This window comes from Monodon monoceros, unplaced genomic scaffold, assembly GCF_005190385.1.
Source record: "Monodon monoceros isolate NGI ecotype Baffin Bay Population unplaced genomic scaffold, NGI_Narwhal_1 Super_Scaffold_20, whole genome shotgun sequence".
Lineage (NCBI taxonomy): Eukaryota > Metazoa > Chordata > Mammalia > Artiodactyla > Monodontidae > Monodon > Monodon monoceros.
This window is the reverse complement of record NW_021703777.1, coordinates 62911607-62930060: the sequence shown is the minus strand read 5'-3', so window position 1 is coordinate 62930060 and position 18454 is coordinate 62911607. Positions and strand designations below refer to the sequence as shown.

General features: G+C 42.7%; 1 protein-coding gene across 1 annotated transcript in view; it reads right to left on the bottom strand.

Moving 5' to 3' along the window:
* The window catches only part of KDR (kinase insert domain receptor), a 44444-nt gene extending 29929 nt beyond the window's left edge, over window positions 1-14515 (bottom strand). The window contains exons 1-9 of the mRNA XM_029234914.1: window positions 14149-14515; window positions 10059-10152; window positions 7917-8113; window positions 4868-4998; window positions 4415-4583; window positions 3699-3838; window positions 2913-3090; window positions 1414-1528; window positions 1160-1323 (exon numbers count right to left, since the gene is read on the bottom strand). Of these exons, the coding sequence (XP_029090747.1) occupies window positions 1160-1323; window positions 1414-1528; window positions 2913-3090; window positions 3699-3838; window positions 4415-4583; window positions 4868-4998; window positions 7917-8113; window positions 10059-10152; window positions 14149-14215 (1255 nt within the window). The 5' untranslated portion in view covers window positions 14216-14515. The remainder of the gene's footprint in view (window positions 1-1159; window positions 1324-1413; window positions 1529-2912; window positions 3091-3698; window positions 3839-4414; window positions 4584-4867; window positions 4999-7916; window positions 8114-10058; window positions 10153-14148) is intronic.
* Between the last annotated feature and the right edge of the window lie 3939 nt (window positions 14516-18454).

Sequence of the window (18454 nt, the reverse complement as noted above, 5' to 3'; positions counted from 1 at the left end):
TAGGGTGAATCAAACATTTAGTGACTTCCTGGATGAATGAGATAGAGTTATTCACTGTCCATTTTTACATCTTTATTTCTTGTTCCTTTCCTTCTCCCCACCCTACTTTTCAGCTTCCCAGCTTCTCTATACTCCCCAAACTCCTACACCCAAGTGGCTCCTAAGTCACATTTCTGGAACCTGTTATCTTTAAAATACTCCCCGAAGCTGACGTCCCCGCAAAGAAACGAAGCCAAGCTCAGAAGACATACAGAGCTTGGCAGGATATACAGGGAAGCACCTTAATGTCACATGAGAAGATCCTGAAGTTTTAATCTGCCATGACAGTAGAAAGCACAAAGAATTACAACAGCGAGGCATTTCCCAACCTGTGTTTGGAGCAAGATATTAATGGATGTATGCGGGAGGGGTGCTCTGGTCAAATAAGTTTGTTAAACCTTGGCTACTCTATGTCTCCCACCCACCACTGGAGAATGGCAATATACTATGTCCATCAACTTAGCATCTCCCACATTTACTTGACCATGATGTCCTTTTCCTCCCCACCCGGAGTACTTATTGTAAATAAGTATCTTTCAGTTTGGAAAAATAAAATTCAAACCATTCTTAAATCAAAAACTTAATATCTCCCCCTTTATACCCTCAGAGTCAGATCCCAGACTCCTGTTGAAAAAAAAATTAAAACGCTTCCAACCAGCCAAGAGTGTCCACCTGCAAAAGCCTTCTGCATTGGAATCTGCCTGTGCATCACTGATACATCAACCCCCAAATCAAACTAGTAGCTTCCCACAAAATTCAAGAAGAGTCTTAAACATTTGCATGCCAGGAGCACAATTCAAAGGTACTGCAACCGGAGCCTGATGACTGTCCCTGTGGGCACTCTTATGTCACAGCATTTAGCCATCGGTTGAACCATCTACTTTAGGCTCGAGTTTGACCACCAACTGCTTCATTCGCATGGCCTCTTAAGCAAACATGTCCAGAGCATACTGCCCCACACCTCACTTCAGCCGCACTGTCCTGGATCATTTTTATTCGCCAGAGCTACTTATGATGTAAGTGAGGCAGAGACACCACAGGAATGGTGGCCTGGCTGTTCAGGAGGACATAATCATACTCTTTATAATAGATAAAGAGAAGGAAAACTGAATGGACTCACCATTCACAACCAGAGATACCACGTGGCTCTGTTTCTCCTTTGAAATGGGATTGGTAAGGATGACAGTGTAATTTCCTGTATCTTTTTCACTCACTTCCATAATAGTCAGTACGTGCCCCACTTTAATTGTGTGATTGGACTCAATGAGTCTTCCATTTTTATACCTGTGGGGAAAAACAAATCCCAGAAATGAGTCCAACCTAAGGATTTGCTTTCACGTGGAACAAGGCTTTGCATTTATTTCCAGTCGTTACCATTTTATTTCTGGAGGAGGGTAACCAAGGCACTTCACAGGGACTCTGACACGGTCTCCCACGGTGGCTTCCACCAAAGATTCCATGCCACTACCGAAAGCAACAAAAGGTTTTTCTGGAAGAAAATAAAAATAATTTTTCTCATAAATGGCAACTTCTTATAAACGGCCATTTGGTTTAGTTTTTCATTTCAGGTGAAGAGTCAAAGACCTTGGGGGTCTGAGTCACTGCTGTTCAGAGTCCTCATCTCACCCTTCTACAGGTCCCACTCCAGGTTCTCCCTCACCTGTGATCTCTGCGTTAGCTTTTCTCTCTCCCCCAGTCTGCTCCACAAGTCTACCGAGCACTCAAATCTCACTCAACTCAAGCATTTGCTTCTCTGTGAAGCTTTCCCTACGTCTCCTCTGCTCCCATGACACCCTATACATACCTCCCATGTGCCCCAGGACTCAGTCCTCGGACCTCTTGTCTTTACCAACACCTTCCTCTTGTCAATTACACATTCCTCCTAAATCTATATCTCCTGCCCCTGACTTCCCTGGGTTCTAGGTTAATATATTAAAGTCTCCACTTGGATATTTAGTGGGCATCTCCAAATGAAGCCACCCAACCCTGTGTCCTATTCCTCTTCCTACCTTCCCTATCTCGGTTGAGGAAACTACCGTTCACTCAGTTGCTCACGCTAAAAACGCAAAGGTCATCTTCCGTTCTTTTTCTCTTATATCCCACAGCCAGGGAATCGATAGGCAAACCCTACTGGCTCCATCTTCAAAAATACATCAGAATCAGGTCACTTCTGACCACCTCCACTTCTACCACCCTTGTCTAAGCCACCCACCATCTCTCACCTGGATGACTGCAATTAGCCTTCTAACTAGTCTCTCTACTTCTGCCCTTACTTCCCTAAAGTATTTCACATTAAAATAACCCACATAGTGATCCTATAAAAACATAAGCCAGAGCATGTCTCTCTCTGCTCAAAACCCTTCTATGCATTCCCATATTATAAAATCCAAACCCTTATGAAGGCCTATAAGTTGGATGCCATACAAATTATCATCTAAACTGAGACATTTATGTGAGTGAAAGAGAATAAATGGGAAATTAAGTTATTTTCTCAAAGCCCCACAGAAAGTAACTAAATACAGGTTTCCCCAATTGCAAGGCCCATGCTTACTCAGGGAAGCCTTTCAGCCTTGCGATCAAATGAAAATTTAAAAATGAACTTAGATAATAACCCTCTGCTTATTATAGTGATAATAATAATAGCAACAACAAGTAATATGTAGTGAGCCCTTACTACATCAGCTCATCTCATTTTTAAAGTTGGGATTTGAACCCAAGCTATGCTCTTGACCTCGAGGTCAAATGGCCTTCCTAGCAAGAGCTCAAAAACATCTTCTGAACGAGCAAAATAGGAATCACTAGCTGACCTAAATTTATTTAAATCATCTCACTTTTCAAGGCAGAGCATAATTCCAAAGGAAATCTTAGCTTACCGTGGACCCTGATGAATGTGCTGTTCCTCTTGGTCATGAGCCCACTGGAAGCGGCACAGGTGTACCACCCTTGGTCACTCCGGGTTACACCATCTATAGTCAAGGTGCTCAAAAACTTCTTCATCTCACTCCCAGACTGGGTTTTTAGGTCCCGGTTTACAAGTTTCTTATGCTGATGCTGAAAAAGAGTTTAGTGAACTTCCAAAGTCCAGAATAACATTCCCTAGTATCTTCTAGATACCCATAAAAGTCTTGGCCTTTGGTGAACACTATTTAATGCTAATAATAGATACTTCTGAACTTTTATCCTCATGCTGATGACAAATACATTTGGTTTCAGGAGAAATAAATAGAATCAACCGAATCAGGCATTTTCAAACCTCACATAATGGGAATGAGATCAATGTAAACTGCAGAAACCCAAGGAAATATGACCACTGTTTAAGGAGAAGTGTGTCTCATGCCACCTCTTGAAAAGAAATTCCCTTAAAAGGAAAATAGATCAAGGACTTTGGAGAACAGAGAAATAATGCAACCTAGAAAGACATAATCCCCTAAAGAAAACTAATCTTCACAGCCTGGACAGAGTTCTTGGTTTTGCATCTTTTTTTTCCATGAGTGCTGTATGTCCTACAGTTCTCTTAAAATGTGTGTGTGTGTATGTTAGTGTAAGTTAAGGCCCTTACATTTTATCTGGCCAAAGAGGTCCCTATCTCTCTCAAGCAAACTTCGTTGGAGCTTATTATCAAAGTATTTGGAGGTCTGGCTTTGAATCGTTAGTGTTACCTTCAAAGAAGGGTATTCCCAGTTGAAGTCAATCCCCACATTTAGTTCAGTTCTTGCTGTACAATTTAAGACAAGCTTCTCTCCAACAGACAGCTCAACTCCGTGAGGGGGGCTCAGAACCACATCATAAATCTTGTACCCTGGAGCAAGTACATTGGAAAAACAGAAAGTGAGAGGGAACCCAAAATCTATAACTTGGCACACATTTTTTCAGACATGATGCAACTTCAAAATGTGTCACATCATTTTTCCCTGAGGGCCTCCCCAAACCTTGGTTAACTCCCAGGAAAATGGTCTACAGAGATCCACAAAGCAGCCCTAAATGGATCTCAAAGATGTTGTAGCCCAGTGGACAGAAAAGCAGTAAAATCTGAGAGGTCAATAGTCAATGCGGCCGGCTTTAGAAAGCTACCAAACTTTCCATAAAATAGGTATAATTAAAAGACTTGATGCCAAGCAATGCTCTGAACATGGAATTTTCCAAACAATACGCTCCCATAACAGAACTCTTATTCATCCTTGGTCTTGGTAAGGAAGGAGAAAAACCTCAGTTGCACTAGGTTTACTGGGTAGAGAAGAGCGGATGTAGTGAATTGCTTAACAACAAATCTTGAAATAATATATTTCTCAATATCTCTTGTCCTCCAGAATCTTAATATAAGAAACTAATCTTTATTGTCTGACATTAATGATACAGAAAGGAATTGTCCCCTTACCTACAACCACAACTATGTACATAATAGACTGGTAACTTTCATCATTAATTTTTGCTTCACAGAAGACCATGCCAGCATAGCTGATCATGTAGCTGGGAATAGTGAAGCCTTTCTTGCTGTCCCAGGAAATTCTGTTACCATCAGGAACAAACCTCTTTTCTGGATACCTCTGGGTAGAAAAAGAAATATCAAATATTTAATCAAGTGCTATCCAAAAGTAAAAACCATGAACACTAAAGAATTCATCTTATTTTAAGAATACAAATTGGTTTTATTTCTTGTCATTTTGACCCTTCCTAAAGTTTCCTTTAAAACTCATTGTTGACTTAATGTTATATAATGCGTGTAATATATATATTTATAATATATATAATGTTATAAACAGGCTACCCATCTTAATACTAGCTTAATATTATGAAAGGGTAAGAAATGAAGAAAGAAGATGTAACTTACTGCACAAAGTGACACATTGAGGTTTGAAATGGTCCCCAGACATGGAATCACCACAGTTTTGTTTTTGTTCTCAGTGATGTACACAACTCCATGTTGGTCGCTGACCGAAGCAATAAACGGAGATCTGTAATCTAGAAGAAAATGTAATTCCATTAGTTAATGGCATTTACTGGAAAAGTGGGTCATCTTTCAGGTTCATAAACTCTAACCAGAGAAGTAAACTATTGGGAAAGACATTTCACACTAGGCAAAGGAATCCAGAGGTAGGTCTGCTGGTAAATATCTGGCTCCAAGGTTATGCTACAGGAGGGGGGGTGTGTATGTGTGAAAAATCTGGAAGAAAACTCCCAGAATGAGACTGGCTCCTTTTGCACTGATGATCAACAAGTAGAGTGTACTTTATACGTTCCACATTTAAGCAGATTGATCATTACAGTTTTTTCAAAGTGAGGGAGCACACGTCTTCATTTTCATATACATTTTCATATGCACTATACATCTTTCATGTACATAAGTTTTAAAGTAAATTTAAAGTTAAACCTGTATAGTTTACCTACGGAGTTTTTTGATGTTAAAAACTTCATGTTCTCTCTCTTAAGGCAAATAGTGTAACTGTCATGAAAATAGGTTAATGGCTCCCAAAGATTCTTTAAAGTAAAGAAATGACTAACGATTTTTAATTCAATACTACAAGACAAAGTTTCACGTGACTATTTTAAGATTGTGAAGACTAGATATAAGATTCTTTATATAATAATGTTGAATAGTTAAATTGTTTATGTTTCCTGTTTAATTGCATTTAGTTTAAGATTCAGCAATCATTAATATCTTCAATGACAAAAGCCTGAAAAGCCACCATGGCAAAGACTGAGAAAAAAACAAAAGAGATTTTAATGCCGTTCAAACACTGTTCGTATGATGTTAACACGCTGCTGGGAAACGACTCCTTTTCCCAGAGATACAGTTGATGGGTGTGAAGCCATGCCTGAAATCTCAGAGAGATAATGGTTCATGCCACTCTCCCCAACACACCTGACCAAGCATTTTCAGAGCTCTTCAGGATGTTTGGTTCAAGGAAAGAAAGAGTTAATTAAACCAAAGGGGAGAAAAGCAGCTAATTCCCTGCAACAGCAGAAGTTTGATTTCCCTCCCAGCTGGACAGCACAGAAAGGCAGCCAATCCAGCCACCACATGCCATAGTCATTATCTTACGAGACCAAGACCCACTTCCCGGCTCCATCCATTGCTGGAGGGAATGGGGTCAGAAGACTAAGGAAGTAAGGTGGGGACCAGAGGGGATATTAAAGGACCATCCATAGGGAATACTTCAATGTTTTCTTTTCCACTGTTAAACTTCATGACCAAAATCTTGGACAACTCACCTCCTAGAACGCCAGGCTTAGACAGGAAGCAGAATTTGATGGTATACTCAGAGACAGGCAGTGTACAAATAAACAGTGCTGGGGATTGCTACTTCTTCGTATTACCTACCTTTCATCTGCATGCTATGAAATATTACATAGCTTGCTTACAGAGCAAGTCTTTGGAAGCTAAATTAACCCCTTGACGTAAGACTAAAGCTATTCAGTAAATCAATTCTATTTCAGTATCCCAAAAAGAGGAAATAAACAAAAGAAACCCAAACAACCACCCATCCTCTCAAAATAAAATATTTACTGTAACTCATGAAATGAATTTTCACATGTCTCCAGGTTTCCTGACTTGGGGAGAAGGAAATAACGAGATATTATGGGAGAGGTTCATCTTGTAGTATTTCCAGACAGCCTGAAAGCAGGAAATCCTTGCAATCTTCTGAGAAAGCCTGATCTCCCAAGACTGCCAGATCAAAAGGAGCCAGAAATTCTCGAAGATCTGGGCCTTGTCTCTTTCAACTTCTGCAGAGGGGAGGAGAGCACAAAATTCTACCTTGGACTGTGCTTACCCTGGGCAAAAGTAATTCTCAAATATTGTGCAATCCAGGAGTGACATACGTTATTCTGATGTGGTCCCCATTCTTCCCTTGCACTGACCATACTGCACTATTGAAACGCAAATGGAGATGTGCAAGTGTGTCTCCCAAAGCTGATGAAATTCCTGTTCTGTAAAAGATGCTTCTGGAAAAATGTCTAAGCCATCTTCACCTGCTTCAAATTCTCTAGGATGTACAGAGGTATGTAAATGTACAAATAAAATGTCTAAAAAGCTCATCTTTACTGAAAAGAAAAATATTTAGTATATCTAAGCAAAATATTATACTATAGACTTATACCCACCCAAGTTATATGATTCATATCTCATTAGTTAAGTCAGGTTTTCTTAAGTTAGCATAAGATTTTTGAAACACGAAGGAAAGAATAATTCAGATTATAAATGCTAAATACGTGTGACATGGAGTTTACCCTACATGGATGTTAAGTTGGCCTCCACAGTGTAAATCCCAAATTGCAAACTATAGAAAGATGGAGCGTGTCATCCAAGATCTCAGGCCACACAAGCAAAGGAAACACTGTCCTCCAAAGGCCTTTTGAGACAGTGACTTTATTTGCACAAGTGTATGGAAATTGTTTTTTATAAAGTGTAAGTGGGAAAAGAAAAGTTCCTATGAACAAAAAAAGCTCCAGAGCACTTGGCTGACTCCCTGTGCATTCTTGGGGAAATCTCCGAATCTGCTGCAGATAACCTATCTCTCCACAGAAACCTCTCCATAATTCTCCCCTGAATCTTCCTTTTCGAGGATTTCAGGGTTTTTTTTCTCAAACATCAGAAGACTTCTTATAAATCTCCATTGCCAACTGTGAACACAGATTTCCCTTAGAAACAAAGATCAGAACCAAACTAATTGGGCAATAGAGATGTAGCAAGGCCCAAACTGCAGAACAAATCACTGAGTCTTGTACTCAGAGGAAGCCTTGGGAGAGAAGAATTTTGTAGATTCCTGTTGGCAGAGAGCCTTTAGAGCGAGCCTTTGTTGTCCGGATTCTTCTTTGCACCTATTGTGTTTTGTAACTGGTAAATTAACTTGGGAAGTGAATTCCATTTAACCACTTACCTTGAACATACACATAGACGACGGAGGCCATGTCAGTGTCCCGGTAGAAGCACTTGTAGGCTCCAGTATCATTTCCGATCACTTTTGGAATGGTGAGCATCTTACATAAGGCACTGTCACTGCAATCCGTCACCTCCACTCTTTTCTCAGAGCCGCTCTGATTGTTGGGCCAAAGCCAGTCCAAGTCCCTCTGACCCCTGAAAAATTCATTCCAAGCAAGTATTTAAGTGAAATGCCTACGAGGCTGTTTCTAAGAAAATAGAAGGTTTAGTTCTCAAACTTATACAAACTCCTCAACAGACAGATTCATAGCCTTCTACCAACAATGACAGATTATATGGACAAATGACAAAAAGCCAGAGTCTCAGCTTCAGAAATCACTTATAAGAATTCCCGAGTTTTCTATTACTTATTTTATTCAACCAACAAATATTTATTAAGCATGTGCTATGTGTCAAACGTTGTTGAAGACTGGGAATACAGCAGTGAACAAATCAGATAAAAATCATTGCCTTCATGGAACTTGAGTCTAGTTGGAGAAGACAGGCAGTAAAAAAGTAAGTAAACTTCAATAAAGCTGAAACTTTTAAAAAGTAAGTAAAATATGTTGTATAAAAGGTGGTGATAAATACTATGAAGAAAGTCTAGAAGAGGCAAAGAAACAAGTGAAGAGTTCTAGAGGGAGGGGGCTTGGTGAAGTGGGCCATATAGATATCAGGAGGAACAGAGTTTCAGGCAGAGGGAACAGCCAATGTCAAGGCCCTGGGGTGGGTGCCTATCTGGAGTATTCGGGGAATGGCAAGGAAGCCAGAGTAGCTAGAGAAGAGTGGGCAGTCGGGAGAGTAAGAGGTGAGGTTAGGAAGGGAGGGGATGCAACTGTCTAAGGGCCTCGTAGGACCTTGGAAGGATGGCATTAAAGCACAGATTACTTTCATTGCAGCATTTCTCTACAAAGCCCCAAGGAAGACAGTCAACATCAAGAAGAATGTAACATCACTGACCCTTCTTTAAAGAACTTGAAATTTCCACGAAGTTGCAGTTACATTAATGAAGTTACTTTTAACACACTCCATTGTTTTTCTGGGGATGTAAGAGGAGTATATATAGAATCTTGGGGAATTTTAAATAACCTTTGTTGTTAAGGGTGGGTAAGAGGAAAATCTGCTGAGAAATGCATCTTGAAGTAGCAAAGCTAGGCAAACAGCACCTGTTACTACGTTTTTTCCCAAGGGTTGGGTATTGGTGCCCTACCCTTGTAAGGCAACTAGGGTATCCTTTACACTCGGCAAGCTAAAACAGATCTGTGTCACTGTGCTGAACACTTGGCATTCATCAAGCAAAAACAATGGCAACAAGCTCCCCAAGGTTCTTTGTGGACCATCAGCACTGTTCTCAGGGGGCAAGATCACCTCTACCCACCACTTCTGCCAAAACCACACCGGTCCCAAGAAGCCTCTGGCTCTGTCATGCATAATCACTACATTAAACCCTAAAGTCTTCTACTTTTCTCCCTGAGGTAGGGGCTGGAAAGCAAAATTTAGACGCCTCCTCATCTTGTCAAAGAGGCCTATTTCCCCAGCTAGCAAAAATCAAGAGCATGACTTCTTGCTAGCTGGTGAAAGAGACATGCCAGAACCTCAGGTCAGAGCTTGACATGCACTCAGCAATATTAATGACTGAATATAAAATTGCAACTACAGTCAGAATTTTACCATAAAATAAAGTTCTTGAAAAGTGCTAAACAGATGTCTAAGAGCCATTCTGAGTATAACAAATACGTCCCCAAACTTCTTTAACTCTAAAGATTTCATTTATTCATTCAATATTTATTGAATGTGTATTACATAATATACGCTAGGTGCTATACTGGTTATTAGGGTGTGTGTGTGTGTGTGTGTGTGTGTGTGTGTGTGTATGTGTGTGTTGGCAGAGGGTAGTAGGAAAAAAATGCCAGCAAAATTGTACAGAATTTTCCAGAGAAGACCTTCCTCATGTTTTCATTATTACATTAGCTCTTAGAAACCTCACTACTTATACACAATTATGAAGACTCTATTATAATTCTGCTGTATGGAAATTATTTTTTCTTTAATAAACAATGATATTTGACACAGGAAATCTGAATCTAAAATGTATCCTTACCTGCAAGTAATTTGAAGCGTTGTGTTAGCCATAATTGTAAGTATGTCTTTTTTTATGCTGAGCCTGGGTGGATCAAGAGAAATGCTAGACAAACCTAGAAACAAATTAAATAAATGAATATAATTGCCACTCAGACCCAATAGGAAACACCTTCCATAAACAATGCACACCCTATACTTTAAAAGACCTCTTCAGCAATTCATTGTGTAAAACTTGTGAATTTACTTTTCACCATTCCCAGTAAAAGTTCACAAGCTGTGTCATAACAGGAAGAATGGGCAGATGGTCATAAACCAACACAACAGTTCTGCAATTCATTGAGCGAGGGTGGAGTTCCTGTTTTCCTGCATTGCCAACTTCAAGGTCTTACAAAAGGATATGGGACATTGAAACCAAATGAACCTTCATCTGATGATCTCACTCCCCTGGGAAAGGACCCACTGACATTTCTTATAAAACATAGGATGCACACATTTGACTAAATTGCTGATTAATGAATACTACTTAGAGAGATTTCTATATAGTTCATCCATGTACTTTGAGGGGGGTGGGAATGTCCATGACATTGTCTCATTTTCCTTTATCAATTTTCTAGTGCACTTCCTCTGGTAACTGAACTGCCAAGGTTGAAAGACTGTACATTAAAACTAGATGAGAGGAACTGAGGAAAGAAACATGTTCCCATGTCATATAACATGCATATACTTTCCTTCAGAAAACAGAACTTAAAAAGGGTAATGCAGGACTTCCCTGGTAGTTCAGTGGTTAAGAATCTGCCTGCTAGTGCAGGGGACATGAGTTTGATCCCTGCTCTGGGAAGATCCCTCATGCCGCGGAGCAACTAAGCCCGTGCACCACAACTACTTAGCCCCCGCTCTAGAGCCCGCGAGCCACCACTACTGAGACCACATGCTTCAGCTACTGAAGCCCGTGCACCTAGAGCCCATGCTCTGCAACAAGAGAAGCCATGGCAGTGAGAAGCCTGTGCACCACAATGAAGAGTAGTCCCTGCTCGCCGCAACTAGAGAAAGTTTCACACAGCTACGAAGACCCAGCGCAGTCGTAAATAAATAATAAAATTAAAGAAAAAATAAGTTTAAAAAAGGGTAATGCTAATGAATTACAACTGGGGAATCTCAGCTTACTGATCAAAGCGCTGAGCTTGTCCTGACACCAAGCTTGGAACACAGGAAAAGTGTCTACCTAAATATACCATGGGACAGATTCCTTGCCATGGGTCACTCTACAGCAAGAAGACTGAGTTCTCTGCCAACTAAATGCAAAGAACTACCAGGTGTTGATAAAGCATCAGAGAAAGAAAAACTGTCCACCATGTCAGGGTCTTAACTCATATCTAGATCTTCAAAACACCACCTTAAAAAGTGATTGATGCTGGGTAAGCACCCAAGCTTCTTACGATCCTTAACTCACATCCACTAAGAACAAATGACTCTCTAGGCCTAAACTGGGATTGACATTGCTGGGCAAATAAAAGAGTATTAGCAAATATGAAAGAGTATGAATAAATAGAGTACGAGCAAATATCCAGTGTAAATATGCACAGCATTGAATCTGTGGAGCCCAACGTCAACAGCTGCAGGCAGAATGAACAGCTAATGGCTCGTGCTCTCATACGCTCACTCAGATGTGTAAAACAGGTTGCTGTAGATTTGTTAATCAATATTAAAAAAAATTTTTTTAACTGGAAATTACTTTATATCAATAAATCTCAGGAACTAACTGGCGTTGGAACTGCCATGGGTTTGGGGCAGTGGTTCTTAAACTTTAGCACGTGTCAGAATATGCCTAGGCCTACAAATCTGCATTTGTAGGTGACGCGGTCATACATGGTCTACAGGCCACTGTTGGATGGCTATTGGTCTGGGTGGTCATGCTCAGTTAATCAGCAGAGCACTTTTCAATATGAAGGAAATAACTGCTCCCAAAGTAGGCAAACAATAAAGCAAAGTGTTTAAAAGCAAAAGAAAAGTCTTCCAATCATGGAGCCCCATTGTGTGTCACAGAAGGAAAATGAAAATAATTCATTTGGATGAGCACAGATATCAAACTTGACTGGGAAACACTAGGTTGAGAAACATGTCAAAAACAGTAACTTAATACAATTCCTATGATGACCCAAATGAGAAAGAACCCATTATTTGGGCACATTCATGTGAGAAAAAAATGGTAGTAAAGACTAAGCTCTAATTAAGCCAAGCTCACCCCACCACAAAAATAAAAGATTCTTGAACCTCTCCTGTAAATCACTGCCACAGATTATCTCACACTCTAGACACACTTTCCAATGTTAAAAAAAAAAAAGGTTCTCCATTCATAGGGAGCCAAAACAACACCATACTATTCTGGAGACATGTCTCCAACAAAAAACTATTCAACAAGGCTATCAATAATGATAACTTCAAATTCATATACGTAGACCAACACTCAATTTCTTTTTGCTCCAATAAGCTTCATTCATTTTCACTGACAAGTTTGAGTTCTGCTCTTCAGAGAGTTCTAAAGAAATAACTCTAAGAAGTACATACGCTGCTACTCAATAAAAAGCTCTTCTATGTTCAAATTCCATAGCCAAAATTAATTCATTTGTGCACTATTACCCTTCCAGCTCAAAGACAGGAAGGAAAAACAACAGTGCCTCTGTCTCTAGAATTTGATGGCATCAATTATAGCCCAATCCAATTAAGCAAGTCACACACTCCAAAAGGGCAACCTCATCATTATATTCAGGGCAGCCCGATTACGGTTACTACTGCTGTGCTATGAAACACCCCAGGCTTAAAAGCAACTCACTTCTTTGTGGGATACAGAACAAACCACAAGTTCCAGAGCTTCATTCTCTCACCATAAAGGGGAAGAGACAGGTCTTGTCAGGGACAAATGAGTGTTCCTGGTGGAGCTGGCCTGGATGAACCAAGTCGTTATTCAGAAAATTCAGCAACTATAGACAGATGATCTTGTTACTATACATGTGTGTGGGTGTCTTTAAAAAAAAAAAGACATGTGATTCTTTAATTTATAAGGAATTTTCACCTGAATCATTTTACCTTTTCTTCCTTTTCCACCCTCTCCCCTTTCTCACCCTCCAAAGAGTGGAAATCTGTAAATCAACAAACTGGCTACAGGAAAGAGATTAGAGAGAGATGAGAAAGAGAGAGATAAACAGAGAAGGAAATAGGGATGGGGGAGAGAGAGAATTTATTGCACCAAGGGCATGCGTGTTCCTAATCTTGAAGGAGAGTGAAATTTTAGACGACAAGGAGAGTGGCGAGTGGCGCCCAATCTAGGTACCAAAACCTTCAGAGCAAGTTTTCAGAACGTGAACTTCTGACCTGTGCTTACCCGAAAGACCAAAGCGCTTTGAAAGATGTTAAACTGTTTTACATGAGAAGGTGACTATTACTTGGAGACAGTTCGGGAAGCTGTCACAGCCCCAGGTCCAAGCCCAATTCCCCTTTCTCTCTGCGAGGAGAGCGGCGTCCTGCACCAGGAAGAAGAAAAAGTTTCCCTCTCCCCTAACCCCACCTTATACATTGGGTGTGTATGTGAGTTCGAACCAAAAGGGAACAGTAGACCGGGTTCCCGATTCGACTCCTACAGAGGCAGAGCTACGCGCACGCTGCCGTCTGCCGAGCCGGCTCGCGGCCCCCTAAGGGCTTCCTTCCCCGCGTCCTGGCTAGGATGGTGCGCGCAGCCGGACAACGTTTCACCGCCTGTTCCCGCCCGCGGGGGCACCTCCTGCCTGCCAGCCACAGGCGCTTTCCCACTCCCGCCTCCTAAGAGCACGGGTGTATCGGCTCTGCAGGACACGCTCCAGCCCAGGCCCTGTCGGAGGCCAGAATGGCGGAAATGGAACCGGGCTCAGGAGACCACCAACTCGCTGCGTAATCTTAGGCCAGTCACTGAGCTTCAGTTTCCTCTTTGGTAAATGAAAAAACACAGTGTGAAGTCACTTTCACCTCTCCAGCTCTATGACTCCCAGTTAGGTCCGGCCTCCAGGTCCTCTCCGCATGCCTATCTCTCCGCCCGTACCCGACCTCTCCGCTTTCCTCCTAGGGAGTGGGCTCCTTACCCACAGAGGCAGCCCGGGTCTCCACGCAGAGCCACAGAGCAAAGGCCAGCAGCGCCTTGCTCTCCATCCCGCACCTCGCGCCGGGCGCAGTGCCCAGAACTCGACCGGCGGTTCTCTCTCCCTGGTCCTGCTCCCCGAACAAGGCGCGGAGGTGGAATGCGCGCCGCCGCGCAGGGCTCCGACGCTCTCAGGGCGAGGGTGCCCCGGCTTCGGCCGCGGCTGCAGGGGCGTCTGCGGGTGCCAGCAGGAGAGGGTATCCCGACTGCCAGACAGCTTAGGGCTTTCTGTAGCGGGCAAGTGATACCCCGTGCGGGCAGACGAAACACAACCGTATACCTCCGGCCCTCCCGGGGTCCCGGGATTCAGTGCTGGGTGGGGAGCCAGAGCCGAAACTCTAGAGCGCGGGGGCGGGGCTATGCGGGGCGGGGCTTCCCTTCGCAGCCGGCCCCGCCCCTCAGCCGGGTTCTGTGAGTGGACCCGGTGCTTCCCACGCCCACTACATCTCCCCATCTCCCCACTTGCACCGGACTGCGTCTGGCCCGGAGTGGCCCGAGGGTGAACGTTCCGGGCGCAACCACTCCATTTCTGAAAGAAAATGTAGCCCATAACGGGTTCTGAGCCACTCCAAGTTTCAGTCGGTGGCTGCCCTCCCGCCCCGAGATGTTGCGGAGCAACACTGGGAGTGCTGCGAGGGACACTGCGCCCTCAGGAGGAGCGCCAAAGTTTGGGACGGTCTTGGCTCTGCGCGCCTCTGAAGTGGCTGGGGCACAGGCTGAGGATCAGCGGCAGGCTGAAGAAACGAGGCAGAAGCGGATACTGAGCAGAGGCGAATGCAGGATCGCGAACTGTGACTACAGCCAGTATGAGTGTTTTGCTTGGCCAGCACAGCTGTAGTTTAAAAATCTGAAACTGAATGCCTTTAGTCCGAATATTCACTTGCCCAGCTCTCCAAAGTTCCCACTATTTCCTCTTACACCTGACGGCTTCAATTGTTTTTAAGTTACCTGCCTCGCCCCCCAAAGCATTTAAATTTGAGACCCTCCCCCTCTTACCTGGCTTTCACCAAAAACCTACCTCAGGCCTCCGGGCAGCTGGAAGTACCCAGGGCTCTCGAATATCCGCGGCGCGTGTGGGTTTCCTTGAGAAAAGGTTTTGTCCACCGGGTTACCCGACCAGGAGTCCGTCGCTTGACGCTTCCCGGGCATTTTCAGAGCACAGCTTCCAGCCAAGCTCCCCTTAAGCCGCGGGGAAGGAGGCCCGCAGCGGCGGGCTTCCCTGGAGACACAATGAAGCAAAGCCCAGACCCTGTCTCACTTTGACAATGAGACAATGAGTTACTGGCCAGACGCTGGGCACCCAGAACACTCTGTACCAAACCTCCCAACTCTCTCAGCAGGTGTAGATTCCTTGTGGCTCTGTAGACTCTCTGTTTCCTTTCTAACTACATTTGTTCTTCTTTTTTCTCCATCTGTCCCCACACCTGGGAAGTGACAGATGACCCCTAACTTCATTAAATGGGATCTTCCAGATCCCTCCGTCTCTTACTTCGCAGGTGCTTTTAAATGACAACTTAAAGGACCATCCTTCAGGGAGATGAAGAGGTACAAATATTTTATTTCTACATCTAGTCCAAACTCCTCCTCCTGAAATACACATTAATGTAAAGTGTTTCCTCTCTTCTCTTTTTTTTTTTTTTTTTTGCGGTATGCGGGCCTCTCACTGTTGTGGCCCCTCCCGTTGCGGAGCACAGGCTCCGGACGCGCAGGCTCAGCGGCCATGGCTCACGGGCCCAGCCGCTCCGCGGCATGTGGGATCTTCCCGGACCGGGGCACGAACCCGTGTCCCCTGCATCGGCAGGCGGACTCTCAACCACTGTGCCACCAGGGAAGCCCTAAAAAATCTTTTTAATATGAAAAGGTTTAGAATGAAAAGCCCTTCCTTCGGCAGAGGCAGGCATTTTTACCTTTCTTTTTTTCCCAAGCAAATTCTATGCACATATAGGTATAAGTATATCATGCTCCTCCTTCCACAAAGGGTACCCTTGGTATAAATACTGCTTGAGTGTTGGCTTTTTTCACTTTAAAATATAACTTGGAGGTCATTCTACATCAAGCTTTAGGGCTCCATCTTGTTCCTTTTCATAGTGGCATGGTGTTGCACTGTATAGATGCACTAATATTTAATCTAGGAGGTATTCGTCAGGGCCAGGGGTATACTTAAAAGAAACTCCTTTCTTCCTGCAAGTAAACTTAGCAAGGAAAACAGGATGGGCTCTGGCAAAGCTGGATAAGGGGGAGGGAGATGGAACCTGGTTTGGAGCAGGCAGTTTTTCTCCATCTCCATCTCCAAACAATTCTTCTCTCTCAGCTTTATTTACAATTCATGACACTTCCTCTTCCACGTCTCACTTAAGAAGATAGTGTCTCCTCTGAATGCAAACCAGAACCTGCAGGCCCATGGTAACAGCCCCCTTTAGAAGTCTTGGAGGAAATGATGCGTCTTTGATGGCCACAAGACCAGAATTTGGCAGGGTCTCAATGAAATCAAGTCTACCACATTCCCTCCCACACAGCACTAAGAAGTACCTTGTGTTCATGAAAAATGACAAAGTCTGGTGGGGTTTTTTTTGCTTTCTTTCTTTTTTTTTTTTTTTTTTTAAGTCTGTTCCATGTGCAACACCCTCCCATTATCTGGCACTGCTGCAAAGGAGTGATTTGTGAGTTAATCAGACAGTACAGGTAAGATCACCATCTATCAAAGTAGGCAAGTGTGTTCAGTGCCCCGTAAATGGTATTCAGACACCTTTGGGGATGAAGCAGCCAAGAGTGGTGCTAAGTACACAGGGGCCACACTGGCTGGGCTTGCCTCCCAGGTCTACCGCTTTACTATCCACATGATCTTGACCAACTTACTGGTTGCATATCTATGAAACACAAAATATGATAATAGAACCTTCTCCCTAGGGTTTTTGCAGGAATTGAATGAGTTACTGCACATAAAGCCTGACCTAATAGCTAGTAAGCACAAGCACCTAGCACATAGTAAGCACCCAATGCACATTGGGAAACACTGTGCAAAGATTAATTATACTATCTCCTTCATGTTGCTAAGATCTGAATGGTAAATAAGGCTCATTTCTTCAACAACAGTTTCTGGTCCTACTACGTGCTAGATATTACAGGAGAGACTAGGGTTACAGTGGTGAACGTGAGCAGAAATGAGCAGTCCTCACAATAGCTCCACCCAAGGCAAATTTAACTTAATCACAGAGTGCTCTGTATCTCCAGCTGCTTCATCGGGCTTTGTGCACAAAGAATATAAATTGTTCATATCATCAAAGCATACTGCATAAATTACACTCCACAGTGCCAACTTTTGTTCCATTGCCACCAGTATTTTGGACTTCATATCTTAAAAAAGTAAATATGAAGGCTAGCAAAAGGTTAATAACTGAGGAAGCTGGATGATGGGTACATAAAGGTTCATTTTACTATTCTCTCTACAGTCACACATTTAAAATTTTCCATGATTAAAAAAACCTGTTTTAAGTAACTATAATCAAAGTGCTGGCCGGTTTTGTATAATACCATTGACTTTTCCATAGTTGGTCTTGACATTACCTCTGGGAAATGGTTGAAGCAGAGAGGCAAGTGGATGGGAACTTGCACTTTTTACTTTATGTATTTCTATGGCATTTTGTCAAAATGAGAAAGTGTAACTTTTACAAATAAAATATATGGATCAAGATTCAACTCTCCCTTCTAGTGGCTGTTATAGTTTTCAAATATTGCCATTTGTTGATTACGTATTTGCATGTCACTTTCTCCTGTTTACTTCACTTAATTTGTTTCCAATATTTGTTTATGCTCTAACTTACCAGAGCCCTGACTACCTTGCCAGATGTTGGCTGGATTTCATAGCCCATTGTACTCATGACTATCATGCACTGGGAGATCCTGAGCACCCTTTATCTCTCATTATCCACCTTCCTTACACACCTATGTGTATTTTTCTCTCTGTGTGACTTATTTTTAACTTAAACTTAAAACATTTTTGTATGTTCAAGGAAAAGAAGGTTTTGTTACCACAAAGCCAGGCTCGCCTTGGATGTTTCTATCAGTGTTTGGCTTCATTCATCGTCTTACATTCTAATAAATATAAAACGAACTCCCCATTCTTTTGGTGAGACAAATGAAACAGAACTTCATTACTTGCCACCTGCACAGGAAAAATCTCAGTTACTATAAATGTGCATGCCTATGTGCCCTCCCCAAACTCACCCATATAGTTGCTTGCTATATCTCAC